Genomic DNA, 22,052 nt, shown 5'->3' with positions numbered 1-22,052 from the left:
TTATTCACCTAAGTAAAAATTAGAGCTTTGAATAAAATGTGAACTTCAGTGCTATCAAATATACTTTCATGATATGAAAGAAGCGATATCTGCTAAAAAACAAAAAAGTATAGTAGGTATTGTAGGTACAAAATCAGTATTTTTTATCATAAACTCTCATTTTAACGTATTTTTGGCAACAAAAGTAAAATTAATCTAACTATTATTTATTTCAGCTCCTAAGAAATGTTTTTCTATTGAACTGGTGTGCTTACGCTAAAAAAAATGCTTGAAATATTAATTTTTATAAAGTATTTCAACTTCATATAAATTAGATTCGTTGCTGAATCAACATACTCCCAATTTGTAATTAATTTAGATAGTATTCCTAAACAATTAAAACAAAAATAAAGAAACTTTCATAAACTACTTTCTTAAAAGTAGTAAAACTAGGCAAATTTGTGTTATAAATGTAAAATAATAAGGTAATTATTTGTATGCGTTAGTAGCCTATTCCGTTACAAAGTAAAAACACGAAGGTTTAATTGATATTATGCTTTTCTTCATTCGAGTAGTTTTGATGAAATGAAAGTTGTGTGAACGTATGTATGAAAATGAACAAAGTCATACGGTATTCTTACTTGTCATAGATACACATGCGCGGCTAATGATTTTCAGTTGGAACTTAGATATTACTAGCTATGTCCAACTGACTCTAAAAAAGGCTCTGTCACAAGAAAAGAAAGACGAGCAAAAATGTTTATGCATCTTGGCTTGCCGTTTAGATATGAAATATTTTCTGAAGCACATGAAACACGATTGTCAATTGTATTGAGCAATATCCAATACACATGAAGATTTCACAGTTTGTATATAGCCGTTTTAGAAACGGAGAAAACATAATAAAATGGAATAATACAGTTTTTTGTGAAAGAAAACCCTAACTTGAGGAGTCAAACAATATTACCAAATGAGGAATGGCTCTTTGCCTGACTTAATTTGTCTTGATCTGATTTCATAAATCATTCGTCAGCAATATCTTCTTAAAAACTTGCTTTCCGGATTATTATTTCATGATAAAGTAGTCCGGTCTGTAAAGAGCACAGCGAACGTTATTATCAGAAGATTTCCAACAGACCACAAACTTTCCAAGATAATTGGCCCATGGCAATGACAGGTCACTGCGGACTTCAGTTGGAATTTCACCAGACATGCTCTCTACTTCGTTACAAGTTACAGTGCAAAATAAATAGAAGGAACGGCAGATTCAGATTCTCCCAACATATGCTATAATATATGTAAAAAAACACACATTTCTACGAATTGTTTATACCTTTCCAAAAAAAATCGTTGCCATTTTAAGTATTTATTGTACATATCCATGCTCAGCAGATTGAATTCGATAGAAATTAACCGTGTTCATATAGGAAGAAAAAACGTTTTTAAATTATTTGTCCAGTGCTATCCATATGTTCTGCACTTCGTGGAATATTGTTGGTGGCTTCATGAGATAGGTGAACATCCTTAAAGAATAAATAAATAAAATATTTAGGGGCAGGCCGCCTGTATTGGATTCCCTAAGAACTAGAGGCAGGTGTCGCTAAATGTGAAGCAAAAAAAAAAAAAAATAGGGCATCTGAAGCCAAATTTAATTAGGAACCACCATAGGTACTTACATTTTCTGTAAATACGACAATATTTTTTTTTTTTTTTTTTAAATATTTTTGACAAAGTTGCAAATGTGCAATTTAGGAATACATGCGCCTATATTGAACCATGTGCTTCCTAAACTGGACCGTAACAGTAAATGATATAATAACTTGCATTTGAACTGTATAGTCTTTTTACAGGATTTGCAATAGACTTTCCTTTGCTTTGGGATAACTTGGCACAGAATTGATGAACCCACTGATGGCATTTCATAGACTAAATCATGCTTTGCACTTGATCTCTATGGAAAATATTGCAAGTCTAGTTATTTTGCACGGTATTTTGCTCCTTCTTTTGCGGCCTTTTTTGTTATGTGTCCTTTTTCTGTGGCGATGACGTTAGAACATTTTGTCGACGTAGGTTTCCTTCTTCTGCCTTCCATTTTTTCTGCAAAGGTAATGTGTGTGCCACCTTTACAAAATCATCAATAGATCCGACGATCGTAGTTTGATGGGTACTAACGATTTCTCGAAACTTGTGTTAAATTTATTCGTGCATTGTTCTTGTGTACTTTGAACAGCTGACATTTGACATTTGACACCCTCAGAGACCACCTGCACCTACCAATTGCTCGGTTTATCGGTTTTAAATGCTCGGATTAATCTGAGCAAGTGGGTCTCTGAGGAACTTTATTTAAATACATAAAAAATTACATTATTGTCTGTTACAATTTGGATTTGCTCTTGACAAACATTTTGGTAATTTAACATCAATATATGTAATAAAGTAGACAAAACCAATGCATAAATGCTTTACAATGATACAATAAAACATAAACAACACTAGAGAGCTGTTGCTTTACAAAAAATAACGTGTTAAAGTGCAGAAAAAAAACTAAATTCAAACGATTTCTATTTTCCTTTTTAAACGATTTTTCTATTTTCAGTATGAACTATTGAAAATAGAAAAAATATGTGTATTAGTCAACACCTTGAAACGTGAAGCCTTCATTAGCCAAAAGACTGAAAATCGAGTTAAGTCTGATGCGGGTATGATGTTGTGAAAAGGCGATTAATATGTTTTTATTAAATGAAAGACTATGATTACATCTGATATGCAAGTGAGATGTTAGTGGACAGAAGAAAATGTAATGTTCCGTAGAACCTAATTCCCCGCAAGAGCAATTAGCAGACTCAGAAAGGTTAAATCTGTAAAGATATTGCTGACCACGAACATGTAGCATGTTTACTTTGGCAGTCTCATCTGGAAAACGAACTTCTGACTCGGTTGCTGCAAAGTCGATGTCATTTAACACAATAATACTAGCAGGTCAAACTCCTGTTCTAGAATATCCATTTACAAAATATTGTCCACGCTGGCAACTTGTTCAGAAGAGTCACCTAACGGTTCTCTCATTTTATGTTGGGTAATGGACTTCATTGGATTTTCTCGCATCCACGTATCACAGGTTCAATTGAAATATGTGGACAGAGGCTTGAGAAAGGTCACGTCAAAGGGCGGTAAACGATGCTTAGTTTGTGCTGGAAGAGGAAGCATTATTACACCTACACCGTTATCGTAGCCAAGTTTATATCATCATTACTACAAACAGCGAAGGCTCTTTCCATTATTTTTACCGCCTATTAACCACATTTCCCCTTCTAGACACCTTTAAAACCGGGAATAAAAGAAATTAGCGTGGCTTGTAATTAATAAAGCAATTATTTAAAAAAAAGTTTAACGAGCACAAATTTCAGTCAACTTAAAAAAAAGGAATATTATCTAAGAAAACTGAAGGTGAAGCTTCTGGATAAAACGAAGAGAAGAAACTAATCTATTTTATGAGGTTGAAGCTTCTAAGCAACTTACTAAACAAAAACCAGTGTGAATGCTTTTAAAGCCTTGAAATTTATATTTTAAGTTACCCTAAATGCGCATTTAAATGCCACCACAAAATTATTTTCTATAAAAAAGTTTTAAAGTTTTTTTTTTTTTTAATTCCATGTTCTTAAACTGGACTACCGGTCTTTGTAATTAATAAAATAACAAGTCAACAAGTATCATGAACAAGCAAAAATTTCAGTCAAATATGCAAAACTATATTTAACAAATTTGAAATTGAATCTTATTGGATAAACATTTAGTTATATGGGTGGTAGCTACTAGAAAGTGTGCTTGAAAAAAACGAACAGTGAAAATGAATTTCCTTAGTTAGTGTAAAAATATGCTCAAAATAATCCCTACTACGTTATTAAGTTACACTAATAACTTATTTTGTAACGTGATATGTAACCAGCTGATGCGTGCATCACATGACTTCCTTTTACTCCAATTTAATGTCATTTCCCATTATTGGCAATTTTAATGTGATTCATTTTTTACTCTCTAATTATCACCAACAGTGGCCAAATTGAAATCAAATTTAAAATTAAAAAAAAATCCCTGAATTTGTCGCCAAGTTGGCGACAAAACTTGGCGCCCAAAAGACTGGCTATATATCGCCAAGTGTCCGTCAAATTATACCACCATTTGATTTTACATGTAAAATAACAATAATTTCCTCCCAAAAAGGGGCAAAAGACCCCCTTAGGAACATCCGAATGCAACCAAAAGGGAAGGTGCACAACTAGGCCCCACTAGGAGTCTACGTACCAAATTTCAACTTTCTAGAACATACCGTTTTTGAGTTATGCGAGATACATACACACATACACACATACGCACATACATACGTACATACGGACGTCACGAGAAGATTCGTTGAAATTAACTCGGGGGTCGTCAAAATGGATATTTCGGATGTCTGTAGGTTCCAAGGCATATATCCACGTGTGGTCGGGTCGAAAAAAACTCAACATTCATTCGGAGGTGAGAAAAATGGAAATTAAGGCCGATTTTTTCGCGAATACACTACTTCCTTTTTTGTAAAAGGAAGTAAAAAGGCTTGCTTAGCTACAGATTCTTAAATTGAACCACCGGTCCGATATAGGAAAATTTTTTCGGTCCAATAAAGGAAAACACGCCACTTTTTATTCTTCTACTTATTCCTTGTCAACAAGTTTCCCAATCGTGCATGTAAATACATTGCTGTAATCCCCATTAAACACTGTTCATAATACTATAAAAGTAATTTTCTCAGTTCACAAATTTTAGTATTATTCTACTAGATACAAATTCTTAAAATAAGATCAAACACGTTTTCAACACAAATCACATCGTAACTCAAGCTATGCAGATCGAAATGTGACGAAACTTGAGGCCCCTAGTTTCAAAACCGGATACTTGTAGAAAACCAAATTTTACAGGAGACGTAAAAGTCCGGTTTTGAAACTGAGGCAGACCTTCCCGCCCCATTTCAAGGGGGAAAGAAGCGGTTTTTGAACCTAATATTGAGCAGGCAAATAGGCCTTATGATTCTCTACAAGATTAACAAAAAAAAAAAAGAAAGAAAATCGAATTTTTTGCAAGTATCCGGTTTTGAAACTAGGGGCCTCACTTCATCCTCAAAGGTTTCGGCCACAAATCTTAGTATTTCCACTGGCAGAGTGTTGCACAGAACTCTACGCTGGATTTCAAGCCCCCGGTCCAATGTAAGCAGTGGTTCATTATAAGCGGTCTTTCCCTATAATTTGTTTGAAAAGAAACAATCGGCTATTAAATTGACTAAAAAGAAACATTAAATTAAATTAAAATAAGCAAGCGGCTTTTAGCCTGACTGTATAGTGGATAATTACATATTCTTATACAAAACTATGCAACAAAGCTGATAGTTTACCGCCGACGTTAGACTATGCAATGTGATGAGAATATAGTTTACCCGACTTAGAGCATCACCAGTTATTACTGACCATTCAAATAGTAGCACGATTGAGTTGAATAAAGTTAGTACCATTAAACAAATTTGATAAGTTTAAGAAGCAGACAACTTTACAGATACGTGCAATAAAATAATAGTATCAAATTTACTGGCGAAATATGTCTCGCATATTTGTAAATGTAGGTTTAGTAGCACGCATTTTACATTTTATTCAAAAAACCTAATTCTTTCGAAAATTAAGTTCCATTCACACTTCAGATTTCATTCAATCCTTTTAAGAAACCATTTTAGCAATTTCACATTTTTTAACTTCCTTTCCGACACAGTCTTTAGTTAAATACTTTATATTAAAATGCTGAGATCTTATTTCTAAAAAGTTCCTCATATTTGTCAAAATGTTCATTTATCTTATCAAAAAAATATTTTTTATAAAATCCTATCAAATTGCACCAACGTTTTCTAGATTGTTGATAAAAATTCTACTTCCTGATAAAATTATTCCTGTACGATTAAACTTTTTTTGCCTTCGGAAAATAATTTCAAAATATAAGGCTAAATTTAATTTAGCCTTGTGTTCAATTTTGCTACAATTCGGTTTCAAATGGAGAAACATCCCAGAAGAGTTGCCCCTTCTTCGAAGCAGTATTCCCTTGTTCTGATGTAGATTAATAGCGCCATTTAGTTAAAATTGCATTTCCCAATGCAGAATTTTCGTGAGTTGACAGTGAATTGATTCCATCACTGAAGCAAACTATTTATCTTCAGATAGTGAGCATCGAAAAGCGGAAGAAGTTCTTAAAAAATAACCATTCTTGAAAAACGAAGCTATTACCTGCTCCCTCTAAGGATATACACAGATTTTTTTTCCAACTTAATAAGTGATATTTCTTAATTCTATTCTTTATTCGAGTTACGCTTATGTTTCTGCAAGCCTGTGTGGCAGAATCACACCCAAGTGATCATTTATCTTTTCAAACGATGCATTCTTTGAAAGAATACTCGTAAAATTTTACTTCCAAACAGGGACTCATTGAAATTCTTGTTTAAAACTCTAAAAGGGCTACATAATGCAAGGTCATCATTCATGTTGCCACTGGGAGCCACAAAACTCTCTCGCTATGTAAATTTCCTCTTGTCATTAGCCAGACGTCTCAAAACTACTTTGTCTTTAGGGTGAATATCGCAGAAATGTGACGGGCTCCCAGGGATCAAAGTTCCCTAATTAAATGTGTCCTTTTCAAAAATGTCGCTCTTGCTCAAACGTCATATTTAACCACTCCAAGTTCAAATTTGAGGCCAGTAATGTTTATGTCTTTTTAAATATGTTACACTTGCATGCTTTTAAAAAATGACAAAATACCTCCATACTGATTTCCTACTATAATGATTTCTTTGAAAATGTATTTCTTTGATCTTATTATTTCCTTGATACTTGTATTTAAAAGAGTTAAACTGTAATAGTCTTGATGGCACACCATGTCATTAGGAGGTTACAATGACTTTACTGCGAGTCCAAAGGTCACAAGTTACTAAGTGAAAAAAAAAGCAACGTCTCACTAGAGTAATGCCGTGCTGCATTTTTCCTAGGTCTTCACTACAATGTCACAACAACAACTTATTTGTAATCAGTCACTTTGTGACACTTTAAAGACGTCATTTTATGCCTTTACTTAAAATAAAAAGGCACACTACCCCCTTTGTTTCCTATCTCTTCACAAGAAAAGTTTAGATGATGCAAAGTCAACGTAATTGATAAGTAACATATCTGCTATTTTAAAGAGTTCAACTGTAATAGACTTGACAGCACAACATGTTATGGCGAGGTTACAATGAAGTCACAGCGAGTCTAATGGTCACAAAATCACAAAGTGAAAAAAAAATGGAACGTCTTACTATAATAATGCCGTGCTGCGTCTACTACAATGTCACAGAAAAAACTTATTTGGGACCTTACACTTTGTGACTTTAAAAATAGGTCAATTTCTATCGTTAATTTAAAAACAAAAAACTGCGCACAAACCCGTTTGTTTCCTAACTTGTCACAAGATAAGAATGCACAGTCAACGTAATTGATAAGTAACATCTGCACGCGTTTGTATTTTACGGCATTTTGTGACACGATACAAATTTTTAATATGCTTGGACAGAATGTTTAAATTCATTTTTTTTACTTCCATTTATTATGTTGCTGAATTAAAGTTTCCTTTTTGTATTTTAACGAACATGTTTAATGCGAACCCGAATTGAAATGTTTGCTTCATTTTTCCCATTAGCAAATTTCATTGGGAAGAAGGTTTGATGTAGGTTAGTCAGCAGAAATACTTCGGCTGGGTTATTTTAAAAGTATTTTTTTAGGGTTCAAAAAACATGTAACATGAACACCACGGAAAAACTAACAGCAAAATTGTGATTACATGTTAGATTTGATTCAAACAAACTTCAATATAGCGAAATTTACGTAAAGTAAGTACAAAAAGTATTTTTGACTCCAAATGAAAATATAAAAACGTTAAGCAAAACGCGGAAATGAGAAGTGCTGTATAAAACTTGATCTGTAGGCGTATTTGCTTTTAACAAACTTTATTAGAAGGAGTTTTAGACTCGGAATATATATATATATATATATATATATATATATATATATATATATATATATATATATATATATATATATATATATATATATATATATATATATATATATATATATATATATATATATATATATATATATATATAACCATATTTGATAGTTTCTTTTCCTTAAGATAGAAAACTTTCAACATTAATACTGACAAAAAAATTACATAAAAAGCCAAATTCACTAAAGTAATTTCTGGCAGGGAAAAACTTAAAACAATTATTCAAACTATTCTAAATGTATATAATTTTTAAGCTTCTAGAAAGGGATGCAAAATATGTATATATTTTTTTAGCAATTTAGTGTTGAGGAAGTTCTTACTTGTTTCCATATCTTGTTTCTTTTATGTTTGTACACTCAAAACATTCAAAGAATGTGTTCACATAACAATCGCTAATATGTGAGAAAACATTATTATATTTTTTTGCGAATTTTAAATGCAGATTTTTAAAAAAATTTCTATGCTCAAACCAAGAATATTCTGCTAAAAAAATCAAAAATAACATGATGAAGAGTGAAATGCCTCTTCATAAGGTATTTCCCCTCTGCATAATGTTATCACAAGTTACTTCCTACGTGCGAATCTTTCACTACTCGCAATATAGCCATCGAAATAAGATCCTCAATATAAAGTTTTACAAACGGTTTAACGTGGGAGTTTTCTGGCAACTTTGCATCAAATCGTTAGTAGCACCAAACGGATACTGAATTTGGAATCTCATTCTTGGTCCCAAATTTCAAAAATATCGGAAATTGGTGGTCAAATGCGTCGTGTAGTGTTATACGTAACACAGCTATTCAGTCCAATTCTGACTATTTGAGCAGCTTCTATCTGGGGGCTCCAAGAAAGGAAAGCAACCCTGTTTTATTCAGTTTAATGTTTTCAGCTGGTTTTGATTTTGGTTCTGTGCCAGCTATTTAGTTGCATTTTAGTCGTATTCATTTTAGATGGATGTATTGCAGTTTTGTGCGATATTGTTATTCTCCTAATACGAATGTAAATCAATATTTGTTGGATTGACTCAGGGAAAAATATCGTAGTTGTGTTCAAAAAGCATATTTCGTGAAACTTCTAAACTGTGAGAAATTATGATTTTGGAAACTGCTGTCTTGGCTTGTTTTGCTTTACGAAGGTCTAAAAGTGAATTAAGGATCTTTATTTATTGAATTCAATATCTCGTCGTTTTCGAGTCCAATGCTGATAAATGCTAGTTTTACAAAAGTATAATATTTAAGCATTTAAAAAATAAATTTGATACATTTTATTTTAACTTATTAGCTTTCTTTTGAGTTTGACTATACATTTTTTTAATATAAAATCGTCGGTTACGTGAAAGTAGGCTCCGTTAAATCTAGGCGAGAAAACAAACTGTTTTCAATTAAACCCAGCTAGTTTTCTTATTAAAATAGATTTCTAGAAATAAAAACTCTTTCATTACATTGAAACACTAAAGTTGATAAAAAGAAACATTGTCTGTCATAAGCACATGCTTGATCATCAAGATATGCTTTCAGTTTTAACGAAGTGTTAAAAAACGTTTAATGGCATTTTAGTTTCATTAAAAATGACATTTTTACTTAGGAAGCAATCAGGACGTTTTCTTTCTATTTCTCAATGCAAAAATAATCCATGTTAAAATATTTAGAGCTAGATAAATAGCTAAATTTAAAAAAAAGCGTTGCAAAGCATGATGATAAAATTTATAGTTCTTAAACAGCATTTAAGCTTATTTTTCTAAACTTTTATATAACTAAACCAATCTACTAGCAATAACATTTAATCTTGATAGTACGTATGTTTGTATCCAAATACTAATTCTTTTCACTGAACATTTTTTTTTTCAGACGAGAGTTACTAATGTCATTTTAAATTAAATAATAAAGTAAAAAACTATTTCGAGACAAAATAGTTGAATATGTATTTTGTAGAAATGGGCGTTCATCAGAGGATTGTTAATTTTCTTCCCGTACATGTAACTCGTTCAAGTAAACGACTTTAAAAAAAAATCTATTTAAATGTTTAAAAGTTATCTTTAAAAATAAGTAAATATAAATAATAAAAGCATAAATTATTTAAGAATAAATATTAGTTTTAAAACCCGAATAGTGGGTTACAAAAATAAAGGAACTTATTTTTTTAATTAACGCCGTAAGTAAGACGGCGATGAAAAGCAGAATAGCAAGTGATGCCAAAAGTTTTTTATTTATTTTTTTATGTATAAAATAGAAAAACGATGCTAAGAATATGTTTACTAATTTAGTAAACACTAAAAAATAGGAAAAATGAACGGACGAACGAAAAGACCTATGTACTTCCAGTGCATTGTTCTGCTCCGTTCACCGTTAAAATGAAAGAACGAACGAAATATGACTACAGTACCATCAGTGCATCATCGATACAATGTTCCAAATTCTAAAATGTTCAAAATAACTGTTGTTTCTTCTTTAGTAGATCGTATAGCACCATTCATGTTGAAGAGCCAGTTTGGTAGATTCGTTCATTCATGAACGACACAACCGTAGTAATTAATGATTGTTTTCACACTGTTAAAAATTTTCCGGAAAATTTACGGTAATTGTTACTGGCATCCATGTTGCCAAAAACTATTACCGTAAAAATCAAATGTTACTGTAAAATTTTACGGTTTCTTCGGTAGGCCACAGCAACCAGTTGGCGCTGGGATCGCTTATTTCTTCGGTATAAATTACCGTAAAAATCAGCGATGCGTCGGCGTTGCAATTTTACAGTAACAATTACCAGAAAATCTTCCTGAATTTTTAACAGTGCAGACAAAATATCAACTTCTTCCGTAACTTCTAATAGTCTGCAATAAAAAAAAAATACTTTATCAGAGGTTTCTGAATATTATTGGTTTATTGAATCTCCGAGTGTAGAAAAATTTTAATGGTTATTTAGCACTAAATAGGGGGAAAAAACCCCTTAGAGTCAGTTGGAGTAAAAAAAAAAAAACAACGGGGTAAATAGAAGCAAACAGTTTCCAGCACACCTGCTGGAAGATTTGAATTAAAATTATTTGTGAGCGAAGACCAGGTTGCATACAGAAAAAGTTATTCGCGTTTCTAAGTTATTTTAAAGTTATTCGCGTTGTGAAGGCTTCATCATTGTTTAAAGATAACACTGTGAAAAAAAGTTGTTTCATAAAGTTTAGTGATCTTTGATTTTCTTCTCCTGCAGTTCTACGAGTGTGAAGCATCTGGTTTCGACTAGTTTTGCGTGGAAGGTTACTATACGCATTTATTTATGCATTTCACTCTCCCAGGTATTTTTGATGGGCAATTTAGGTGTTTCCATTTACTCCATAAACACTGAACTGTGGAGTAAATGGAAGAATGTTTTTCATCTTTAATTTTTTGGAAGATTAAGTTTTGATGTAAATTTTACTTTAGTGTGTATTAAGCATACGAAGCAAAATTTATATTTTTTTTTGTATGATTTTTCTTTTTGAATGATTTCAGATTACATTTGGAGGGATTAGTGGGTCGTATGCAGCCTAAGGGAGACATATTATGTATTGTTGGTGTAGAGTTTTTACAGATTTTTAGGTTGATTGTGTACACCGAGATTATCTACCTTCATCAACCTAATTGGGAAAAAAATAAGTGTTTCCATTAACTCCCTAAGCTCTGGGGTAACATCAATCACGCTGGGGCAAAACGAAACATATGTTTCATTTGCTGAAAAACAATACTAAAGCTATTAATATTCAAACCCAGCTACTCGCAGAGAGTTTAGTCTTGGACACAATATTTAAAGTCTCAATTCATCCAAAATAAGTGGAAGGAATTACAATTGAAACATAGAAACTCTGTTTCTGTTTACCCAACTAACCCAACACAAAGTTGAATTCAAACATAAAATCGTTTTGGATTTAGTGCTACGAATAATTAAAGTGGCTAATGTAATAACAAATGTATGCATATATTATTTTTTCATATTTTAATGAAAATAAATACTTTCATACGAGGTTTGATCTTTAAATAACCGATCTGTATAGCCGTCATGGTTGATAAGGAGGAGTGAAAATAGAATGTAGTGGACTTGTATGCTTCCGGTGCAATTGGCATATTATCCTATATTTCTATCTACTAGTTCAATTTGGTTTTCAACAGTGTTTGAGCAAATGTTATTATTCTGATGCACTGCTATAATGTTAAGCTTAAAAATCAAGCAGCGCATAAATTTTACATTAATCGGATAGTTGAAATATATCCCAACTGAATGTTTTAGATTCTTAAAAGGAAGTGTTTGGAGGTAAATACATGCTATGTAGTCTAGCTTTAAAATGGCAGAAACGAGTTTCTTATGGTCGGGCCGTAGTCAAAGATCATGAACGTTAATTCGACTTGTAGCATAAATAACTAATGAGAACTTTGAAAAATTTGAAGCAATTAATGAAATTGTGCTTAAAAACCGGCGTTTGGAAACTCGGGGATTTTCAAATAATACTAATATTGACAGAGAAGCAATAAGAAAAAATTTGACGAAAGAAAGTCATCCCAAAAAAACTGGAAACAATTGGTAAAAGTACATGCGAGCAAAGATGAACAGAAAAAAAAATGTGCTCATTCATGATGGAATACTTTACAAACGATTCTGTTGTGACAAAACGTAGAATTTCCAGCATAACCCTTAAACTAAACAACAATCACCCTGAAAGAAACTAATCCACCAAGCCTGTCACTGAAACACCTGCACATTCCCTTGTGACCAAAACAACTCTAATGAGAACGTCCAAATAGAAGATCATGTTCATCTTTTTTTTTCGATACTAATAACATCATTATGATTGAATGTTTACGGTTACCTCAAGACCAAACGGTAAACCATCAGTGCTAAATTGAAAACCTGAGAAATCTTAGAGAAAGAGCAATAATGAAAAGGCTAGATCGGTCTAACAACAATGCATGTGCAACCGAGCACAATGTGATTTTTGTGAAAGACTTCGTGACGGCAAAATGCATTAATATTATCTAACATTCGTTGTGTTTACCAGATCTCATGCTATCCGACTTCTAAATGTTTCCAAAAGTGAAAAGTACATTAAAGTGAAAACATTTTGTGTCTGTAGATGTGGTTAAAAGAAAAACGAGGCTTGCTGAAGAATGTGATAACTAATGAGTTGGAGCACAGCTCTGAACAGTGGAAAACTCGTATGCTGCTATTCAGTGAAAAGGAAAGGGAGTGTGTCAAAACAGATCAAAAGTTATTGGTATAGCGATTTGAATAAAGCTAATGTTGAATACTATTCTGTGCAAAGAGTATTTTCATACACAATCAGCAAACCGTTGACTAACCAGTGGACAAATAGAACACGTTATGGTTAGTGCCCTGTTAGCCCGAGTTTACCGGTAGCTCTATTCGAATATGACCATAGGAAGTTTCTCCTCTTGCATCTGATTTTTAAAATTTTTGCTATATCTAGGACTAACGGTTGCGAAAAAAAAGGTATGGTGGGTTGAAACGGAACACCCTGTATATATTTAAATTTGAAAACGTAATTTCAGAATGAAATTCCCCTGAAACATATATTCTTATTTCTACATTTCTTTCAATGAATCAAAATTCCTACAGTTGAAAAAAAATCTGTAATGCAAGAAAAAAACACACGTGAGAGTTCAAGTATCTGTTTATGCAAATTTTCTGTAACAAACATTCAAATATTAACAGAAAAAGTAATACATTAGCAAAAGTACATGCGTAAGCTTTAAACTAAATATTTAAAACAATGTTCCTTCTATAATAAAACTTAGTTTCAAAGGAATTCACTGCATTTGGGAACAAGCATTTGTAAGCCGATTAAGATACAGAGTTTTTTTTTTTTTTTTCATCGAACATGAAAATTAATCGAACGAAAATAAAAGTTGTTCATAAAAGTACATGAAAACGAACTATATCAATCATATAATTTTGAATATGAGATTTTGTTAAAATGGTCAGAGTAATATTTATTTGGTTATAAGGCAAAGCATTCTTTTTTGGGGATATACTATATTATCTAAACCAGAGGTTCCAAAACTTCTTAATGCCGTGGAACCTTGCCGATATTTTCTGTTTCTACTGGACTTTCTACCTGAAGCTGATTTCAAGGTTATTTAGCTAAACAACATTTACCTTCAAACACTTAAAACTATTGTTGTTGACAAGAGGGTTGAGTTCAACCAAAGTGTTCTAAATCATCAGATAAAAGCAAAAATGTACAAATTTCTCATCAGAAAAATTAAATTTTACCCAACAACATGAAAGTTTTGCTTTATGCTGTTAGTTTTAAAATGTTCTTGAACGTGGTAGCCTGATCGTTATGGCGCCGGGGTCGTAACTGGACAGTTCGAATTCAGTGCCATCTGGTCGAAAATATTCCATGTGCACTGCTAATGACTGGGACACGTTAACAATATCGTGGTCATAAAGTCCACCAAGTGAATCAATGCCTCTAGGTGTGTTGGGCTTGAAGTCGATCGGCTTCCGGTTCGGTTAAAAATTTCAAAATGTTGATAGATGATGCTTCCATCCATTGTATGCTCTCAGAGCCAATTCAGACTTCCACCTAAATGGTGCTCGTTAAAAAGGAAGCTGTCTCTGACTTTCTTATCGACTAGCACTTGCTACTCGGTCAAAGTTTGCGGAGTGGTATTAGTAACAACATCAAGATTACGTGCTTACCCCAACAGGGGGTGGGGAATTACTCAATCTATTTAATTCCTGGTTTCTTAGGAAAATATGAACCCGCTGGGTAAATTGTAACGGGATTATATCCACGAACAAACAGCCTTAAAGTCAAAATTGTAAGGCCTAGTCATTCTCAGAGACTGTGGGATTGGATGCAATGCATAAAAGTTTAAATCTCAACCCTTCAAAAAAGAAGGGATAAATTTATAAATCATTGTAATTTTGTTTTCATTTATCCCAAATTAACCTTCGTTCTTGTTAAATTTATGCACAGGTATAACGAACTTAGTGTAATAAATGTACAAACAAAAGTAATAAATGTATTAATAACAATAAAATGTAGCATGTGGAAAGCACAATTTGGAGTTATAATGTTTTTAATTTGTTCTGTAGTTCTTCCTACTAATGGCCCTGTAATAGAAGGCATAGATCCACCGTATCAGATTGATGACCTAGTTAACATTTCTTGCACGTCTGGACCTTCAAAGCCTCCAGCACATATGAAATGGTACATAAACGAAATAGAAGTAAGTTTTTACTTTTCATTTTCAAATACAGTTACACATAGTCGTTAAAATATGTTCATATTTCGGAACCTAATATGTAAATAAATTCAGTTAATAAAGCTTATATAAATAAATACAGTTTAAAAATCGAAATTTGCAAACTTTAAAGCGGCCATTATATGTTTCTAATATCAACCTGTTATCATATCTTTCCTCACGTGTCAACACTTCGTATTCAAGTACAAGACTTTGAAAATCAAAGAATTTGACATCAAAAGATTAAACATAAAAGTTTACCAATTTTCCATCAAATTCTATTAAAATGTCTAATGAGCAAAATAAATAAAACTGCAGTGATTTGTCAATAAAAAAAATATATTTTATTGAAAAGGTAAGTACCTTAACGTAGCAAGATGTTACCAATAATATAAATGAGATAGTGAAAATGTGTATTGGTTTATTTATCGCAAAACTGTTACTTCAAAGATAGTTATTTGATTTGGAAATGCCGTTTCTTATCAGTATACGCGTGAATAATATCACTTACATGATTAAATTTAAAGGTAATTTACGCAGCCAGAGGAATAGTATTATGACATACTGTTTATGATACTTTATGAAAATATGCATAGTATATATAACAAATATGCATAGAAAAATATTTTTAAAAAATTTGTACGTGTATATATATATATATATATATATATATATATATATATACACACACACACACAATATATGCATGTGGATGTGTATGTCCTGACAAAATCAAATTAAGAAAAAAAGGCATTTTATGCACAGTAATGTTTAAATAATGGGCGTAATATGCATTCTAGTTACAAGCCGTTGGGTATAGTGGTTATGTACACCTCCATATTCACCTAACTTAAACACTTAAATCTTTTTTTTTTTTTTTGGTAAGAGTACCTTACAGAGCGAGTGTATTCAATTTTTTCACCAACATTGCATCAACTTTGAAACCGTACTAAGTATGCCAATATCAGCATGTCATCTGCCACGGTGCACAATGTGCAGCTGGAAATGAAGTCACATGTTACGATATGTATTTGTGTTAAATCACACCATGTTGGGCGTTGTAAACAGATAAGGCTCATTTCCGGTATGTGCAATTTCGTTCTGCGCGTTCAAATAAAAGTGCATTTCAAGCGTACTATTTTCAACTTTACTGTGCGGAAGTGGTCTTTCCTTTCTTAATTTGACAATTATGAATAACTTTGTACTTCTCTTCCATCTGGTATGTTGTACCGTGTGTAAGATAAGAACACTAAATTCGAACCTCAAATCACTCACAACATTTTCATAACAAACATGAAAGTACATAGTTTACAAGCTAGGAAAAAAATTATGGATAGTATGCAGCATTGCCCAAAAAGTTTTGGATGATATATAAACAAATACATTAATACATCTTTAATAATAATAAAAAAAAACATTTGAAAGCTAATTATAATTAAAATCACTAAACAAAATGCGATTAAGTACAATAAGGAAGTGAAAAATATTTGCTTTATTAAACGAAAGTTTTATTTTGAAAACATTTAAACTAGTTATAATGTTTTTAAAAACGTTATTATTGTTTAATGCTTTCAGTTTCCTCCAACCACTGAAAGTCGTTATCCTCCAAATCGTCATCCGAATGGACTACAAACATCACGCATTGGCTTGGAATTTAAAATTGACCACGGACATTTTTACAAAGGTGAAATCAAGATAGTCTGCATGAGTTCCATCCCACAGGTTTATTCTAGTACTAGCGAAGAACTAGTGATCGGAGATAGAGCATCATCCAGTAATCCTTATCACGGTAAGTGAAAGCTTTTTATTTATTTTCCAGGTAGAGGAATAAACTGAAATAAATCTTCAGGAGTACTATAATAGATTTAGTCTTTGAAGCTATTTATCAAGAAGTGAACTCTTGCTAAGTGAAGATAAAATTTACATGTCTTGATAAGAGCAGATAAAATGTGTTTAAATTTGGGCGATTTTTTACAGAAAATTTTATTTTTAATTTATTTCTTTTTTTAGTTTCATCCATTTAACACTAACATTTTCCAAAAAAAAAATCTGTAAAGTAAAATTTTGAAATAAATCAGTTGTTAACTTAAAACGAGCAAAAAATTAAATACTTTTTTAACTCCTCATTCCAAAATTCAAGAAGAATTTAAACTTACAGATTTATTTTCGTTTCGTTAAATATTAATAATATTAGTAATAATAGCATAAAACAACCCAAGTATTTTCCGAGTGATTAGAGTACATTATGTAAGTAAGGTTAATAGCTAAATATTAAACTGCAAAATCTGAAACGATGGGTGTTACTATTTTCAAAGTTTGGCCCTTAAAATTATTTTTATAGATTTTTTTACTCAAAATTGTAAATAAAGTTTTAAAGGTTTGAGTTTCACCCCCCCCCCACATACACACAAACCACCACAGGCACAAACACAGTCACACACACGCACACACACACATCACCACCACCACAGACACATGCACACACACACACGAACATGTATGTTTACATAATATATACTTTTATTTATTTATTTTTACTTGCTTTTGAAGTTATCGTTTTGTAGAAAAAACCAAATTGTCACAAAATAACCTCAACTAAGAGAGTCTGTATGTGACAGATATTTTTACTTGTAACTGGATTGTAATAATTTTCACTTATACGTAATCGCATTACTTAAGAGTGCAGCTAGATGCAATAGTATATATATTTGAGATATATAGCTTTAACCAGTTTTAGCAAAATAATAATAATAATAATAAATAAACAAATGCAATAAAAAAATCGAACAAAGTATCACAAAGTAATCCCCACATACGGTTGTAGTTTACTGCGGGATTATTAATATGTTTTTTATTAGATGCAGCCAATATATTGCTTTGTGTTCGGTTTTTTTTTTCTACATTTTTTACTTTTTATAGTAGACAAGTTAAACCGGATGGTAAAAATTGAAATAGTTAAAAAATCAGCAAAAAACTTACAGCTCGAAAATAAAAATGTTAGTACAAACTCATTTTTTTTTTTTAAATTTTATACCAACATTTCATTAAAGTATTACTTTGCAAATAAACAATAGCTTTTTGACAACAGTACAGCACTAAAAAAAGCATAATAACGAAAATTCTTAATTATGCTGCTTTAATACGTACTAAATGTTTAATCAAAGTAGCAATCAACGTCGATTCCTATTAAGTAGGCATCAATCACATTATTCATGTTTGTAATTAGTGTAAAGAAAAAGGATCATTTAGTTGATAAAGGAACTATCAGAATTTCCTTTAGGTACTATATGACTTGTTTGTTGTGTCCTCAATTTGCATTTCCCCGATCCCTTTTTAGAAAAGTATCCGACTTTTTTTTTGTTTTGTGAAAAGAAGTTGGATGTGAATCAAGCACACTTACATGAGCTAAACTTGAGCCTTAGTGCGCATGCGTGAATTTTTCTGGTCTGTGAATAACGTCAAACGCAAGCATACAGAGCTAAGTGTATAAGGTTCTCGTCGAAGCTTTATATTTCAAGAAGAATGACGGAACGACTGGAGAGTTACTACATCAAATTTTACTAGAAAATGAACGACATTCAGTGGAAATTCTAAAGTTGCAGAAGGCATTTGGGTGCACTTCTTGCACTTGATTTTGACACTTTTAGCAAAAACCAGACTTATGTTGTTCAATGGATTCCTTACTCTCCAGGTATGGTCCCGCGAATTCTTGCTCTTTTCGACAAACTTCAAAACTTCCAAAAAGTTTAGTTTACAAATCTTTAATAGCTTCTTGCGTTTAAAACAAGCAATGCTGACTTCATTTGAAGAGGGCGTAGAATATATATCAAGTTCCACCGCTAAACATAAAGCTTGAACCCGCTGAGGATTTTCAAATACAGACAGCTATGTTAATGAACTTAATTTGAGTTTTCTTCCACGTTGTGTGAAAAACAAACCATAATTGTGGTCTTGAATAAACCACCAAACATTTTTTAATTACATGACTCTTATTATTTATTTGCAAGAGACCAATTTGGTAGTATATGTATTTGCAGTGTTAATTTAACCTTTACAAAATTATGTCGCTTCTCCTTAAAAAGTCTAAAAAAAATCATTTACTTGAAAACACAAATTTGTCTCTTACTTAATAATTTAGTACGTCTGTGATTTAAAAAACCTAAATATTATGTTAATTCAATGTTTATCAACACATTAGCAAAATATTTTATCTTTTAACTTAAGAATATATGCATTAAAAACTTAACACCTGTTTTCGTTTTCTTCTGGATAAACAAATAAATGCTGAAGTTGTAATTAATACCACATGATTTAAGCTATATATATATATATATATATATATATATATATATATATATATATATATATATATATATATATATATATATATATATATATATATATATATATATATATATATATATATATATATATATATATATATATATATATATATATATATATATATATATATATATATATGTATGTATATATATATATATATATATATATATAGAGAGAGAGAGAGAGAGAGATATTGTAGATGAAAAAGTTTCAACAGATAAATTCACACTTGCCCGAAATTCATTTGAAACCTTTCTGATTCCTAATCATACATTTTTTCTTGAAAATCTTGAGACATATCTTTCAAAACACAGCTGCTTATGTATTTAACCATGACAGCTATTTTTTCTGAAAAACATGAAAAGAAAATAAAATTTGAAACATTACTTGAAAAAATTCATTTTTCCGCTGCATTGCATTTCCATTTTTGAACGCGTCGGAATAAAAATATTTTTATGAGGAGATTTTCTTTCTAATGGTTAACAGAAATATTCAGCGTATTTTAATCACATGTTCAGGCGAGGAAATTTTTCCATTAATTTCGAGATTTTTTTTCCCTCGCGACGCTAAATATTATTATGTTGATTTTTTTAGCTCCTTTTCACCCCGTGCTTTTAAATCCGTAAGAATTATTAAAGTGCACGGAACACAGAGCTACTATTGTTCATAAAAATAAATATATAAAAAACTCAATCTTCACAAATTCAACACTACCTATCCCTTTCTTTTGACAAGCTGCAACTAACAAGATTAAAGATATGAATGAAAAAAGTAATTTAAAAAATGCATTAAACTCGGCCAGTGTGTAAAATGTAACGAATTTTTCCATATTTGATTAACCTCAGAGTTTCTGTTTTGTTTCTTTAGCATTCCGAGCTTAAATGTAGTTTTATTTTTTCTTCTCTTTCACATTTATAGTTTTGGTCTCCTGTAAGAGGGGTTTTTTCGCATAGATATCACTTCCTTGATTTTAATTCGCATGAATAATTTATTAAAATTGTAGATTTATGAATGATTTATTAAAAATGTAGAGAAAAAATTCTCGATACTAATTGTTAGAAATATCATCTTAAATTTCTACATTTATTTTATTTTCTCAATTAAAAGAAGTTACTAAAATTGTAATAAATAACATAGATAAGTTCATACTTTTTCATAAAATACAAAAGCTTCTGTAAATATTGGCACCCTTGTCAGTTTTAAGTAGAAAAAGTATAACTTACACCATAGTCAGATACGTTCCTTTTTTATTTGCATAAGTTAAATTTGGAATCGTAATATTATAATTCTTTTCATTCACAGTAAACTGCTTAAAAGATATTTCAATGAGATTGAAAAGTTTTATTTTCTTTTTAGTGTACCAGGTGATTATAATAATAGCCCTGCCTTCAAAAGTCATTAAAAAAAGTCGGAATGACTTAACATTCATTTTATTTTAAGAACGGGGAAACCGTATGGCATAATATTAATTTTAAAATAAAGTTTTGTCTTTAATCACTAGATGGTGCTGTTTTTGCCATACTGCGCAAATTAAAGGAAACTAATGCGCAAGACACATGGAAATGTGTTGTAAAAAACGTAGGACTTTACAACACAATCCATTGACAAACTTTGGAACTTCCTTTTTCAGTCTAAAATCAACACTCTAATATTAATTCCTTCTATTTCCTTCCTCTTTAGAAGTATTCAGCTTAAATTTGAAATCATTCTAACAAGAGTCTTTCATTTTCTTTTTACAGAATTTTGAAAGTTGCACCTCAATTATAAGTACTACGTACATGCACGTAATATTCGCAAATTTTACAAAAGTGTTGAAGTACTTCTTGCCAATCTTCAACTTTCATTCAATTTTTTTTTTAAATGTCTACTTTTTTTCTAATGGGGCTGCGGAGCGATCCCCTGGCATAGCATCCAATATTTCTTGTAGTACATCTATCGGTGGGATGCTGCAACCACGGTAATTTTAACGCCTAGTTTCCCCACTAGATGGAGGCATCTGGGCTTTATTCAATTAGAAACTGCCTAGAAATTTAATTTTGAAAAAAAAAAAAAAAAAAAACACGCCAAACGAGTACTCGAGGGATCTTTTACATGCTGCATGCTCATACGACATGGACGCTGTTGAATTCTGCATCTTGAAATCCCGCCAACAGGAGCCAGCTTTGATCCTGGGCCTTTGGGCGTGAGAGGCCAGCGTCTTAACCACTACACCACTCTGTCGGAAATATATATATATATATATATATATATATATATATATATATATATATATATATATATATATATATATATATATATATATATATATATATATATATATATATATATATATATATATATATATATATATATATATATATATATATATATATATATATATATATATATATA

At 31.3% G+C, this 22,052-nt stretch overlaps 1 protein-coding gene across 1 annotated transcript in view; it reads left to right on the top strand.

Moving 5' to 3' along the window:
- Positions 1-22,052, top strand: part of LOC129218166 (uncharacterized) — a 454,520-nt gene that overhangs the window by 368,028 nt on the left and 64,440 nt on the right. The window contains exons 5-6 of the mRNA XM_054852380.1: positions 15,169-15,302; positions 16,893-17,106. Coding sequence (XP_054708355.1) covers positions 15,169-15,302; positions 16,893-17,106 — 348 coding nt within the window. The remainder of the gene's footprint in view (positions 1-15,168; positions 15,303-16,892; positions 17,107-22,052) is intronic.

The sequence above is a fragment of the Uloborus diversus genome, chromosome 3 (genome assembly GCF_026930045.1).
Source record: "Uloborus diversus isolate 005 chromosome 3, Udiv.v.3.1, whole genome shotgun sequence".
Lineage (NCBI taxonomy): Eukaryota > Metazoa > Arthropoda > Arachnida > Araneae > Uloboridae > Uloborus > Uloborus diversus.
The sequence above is the reverse complement of the archived record's forward strand: the minus strand, read 5'-3'. Positions and strand labels throughout refer to the sequence as shown.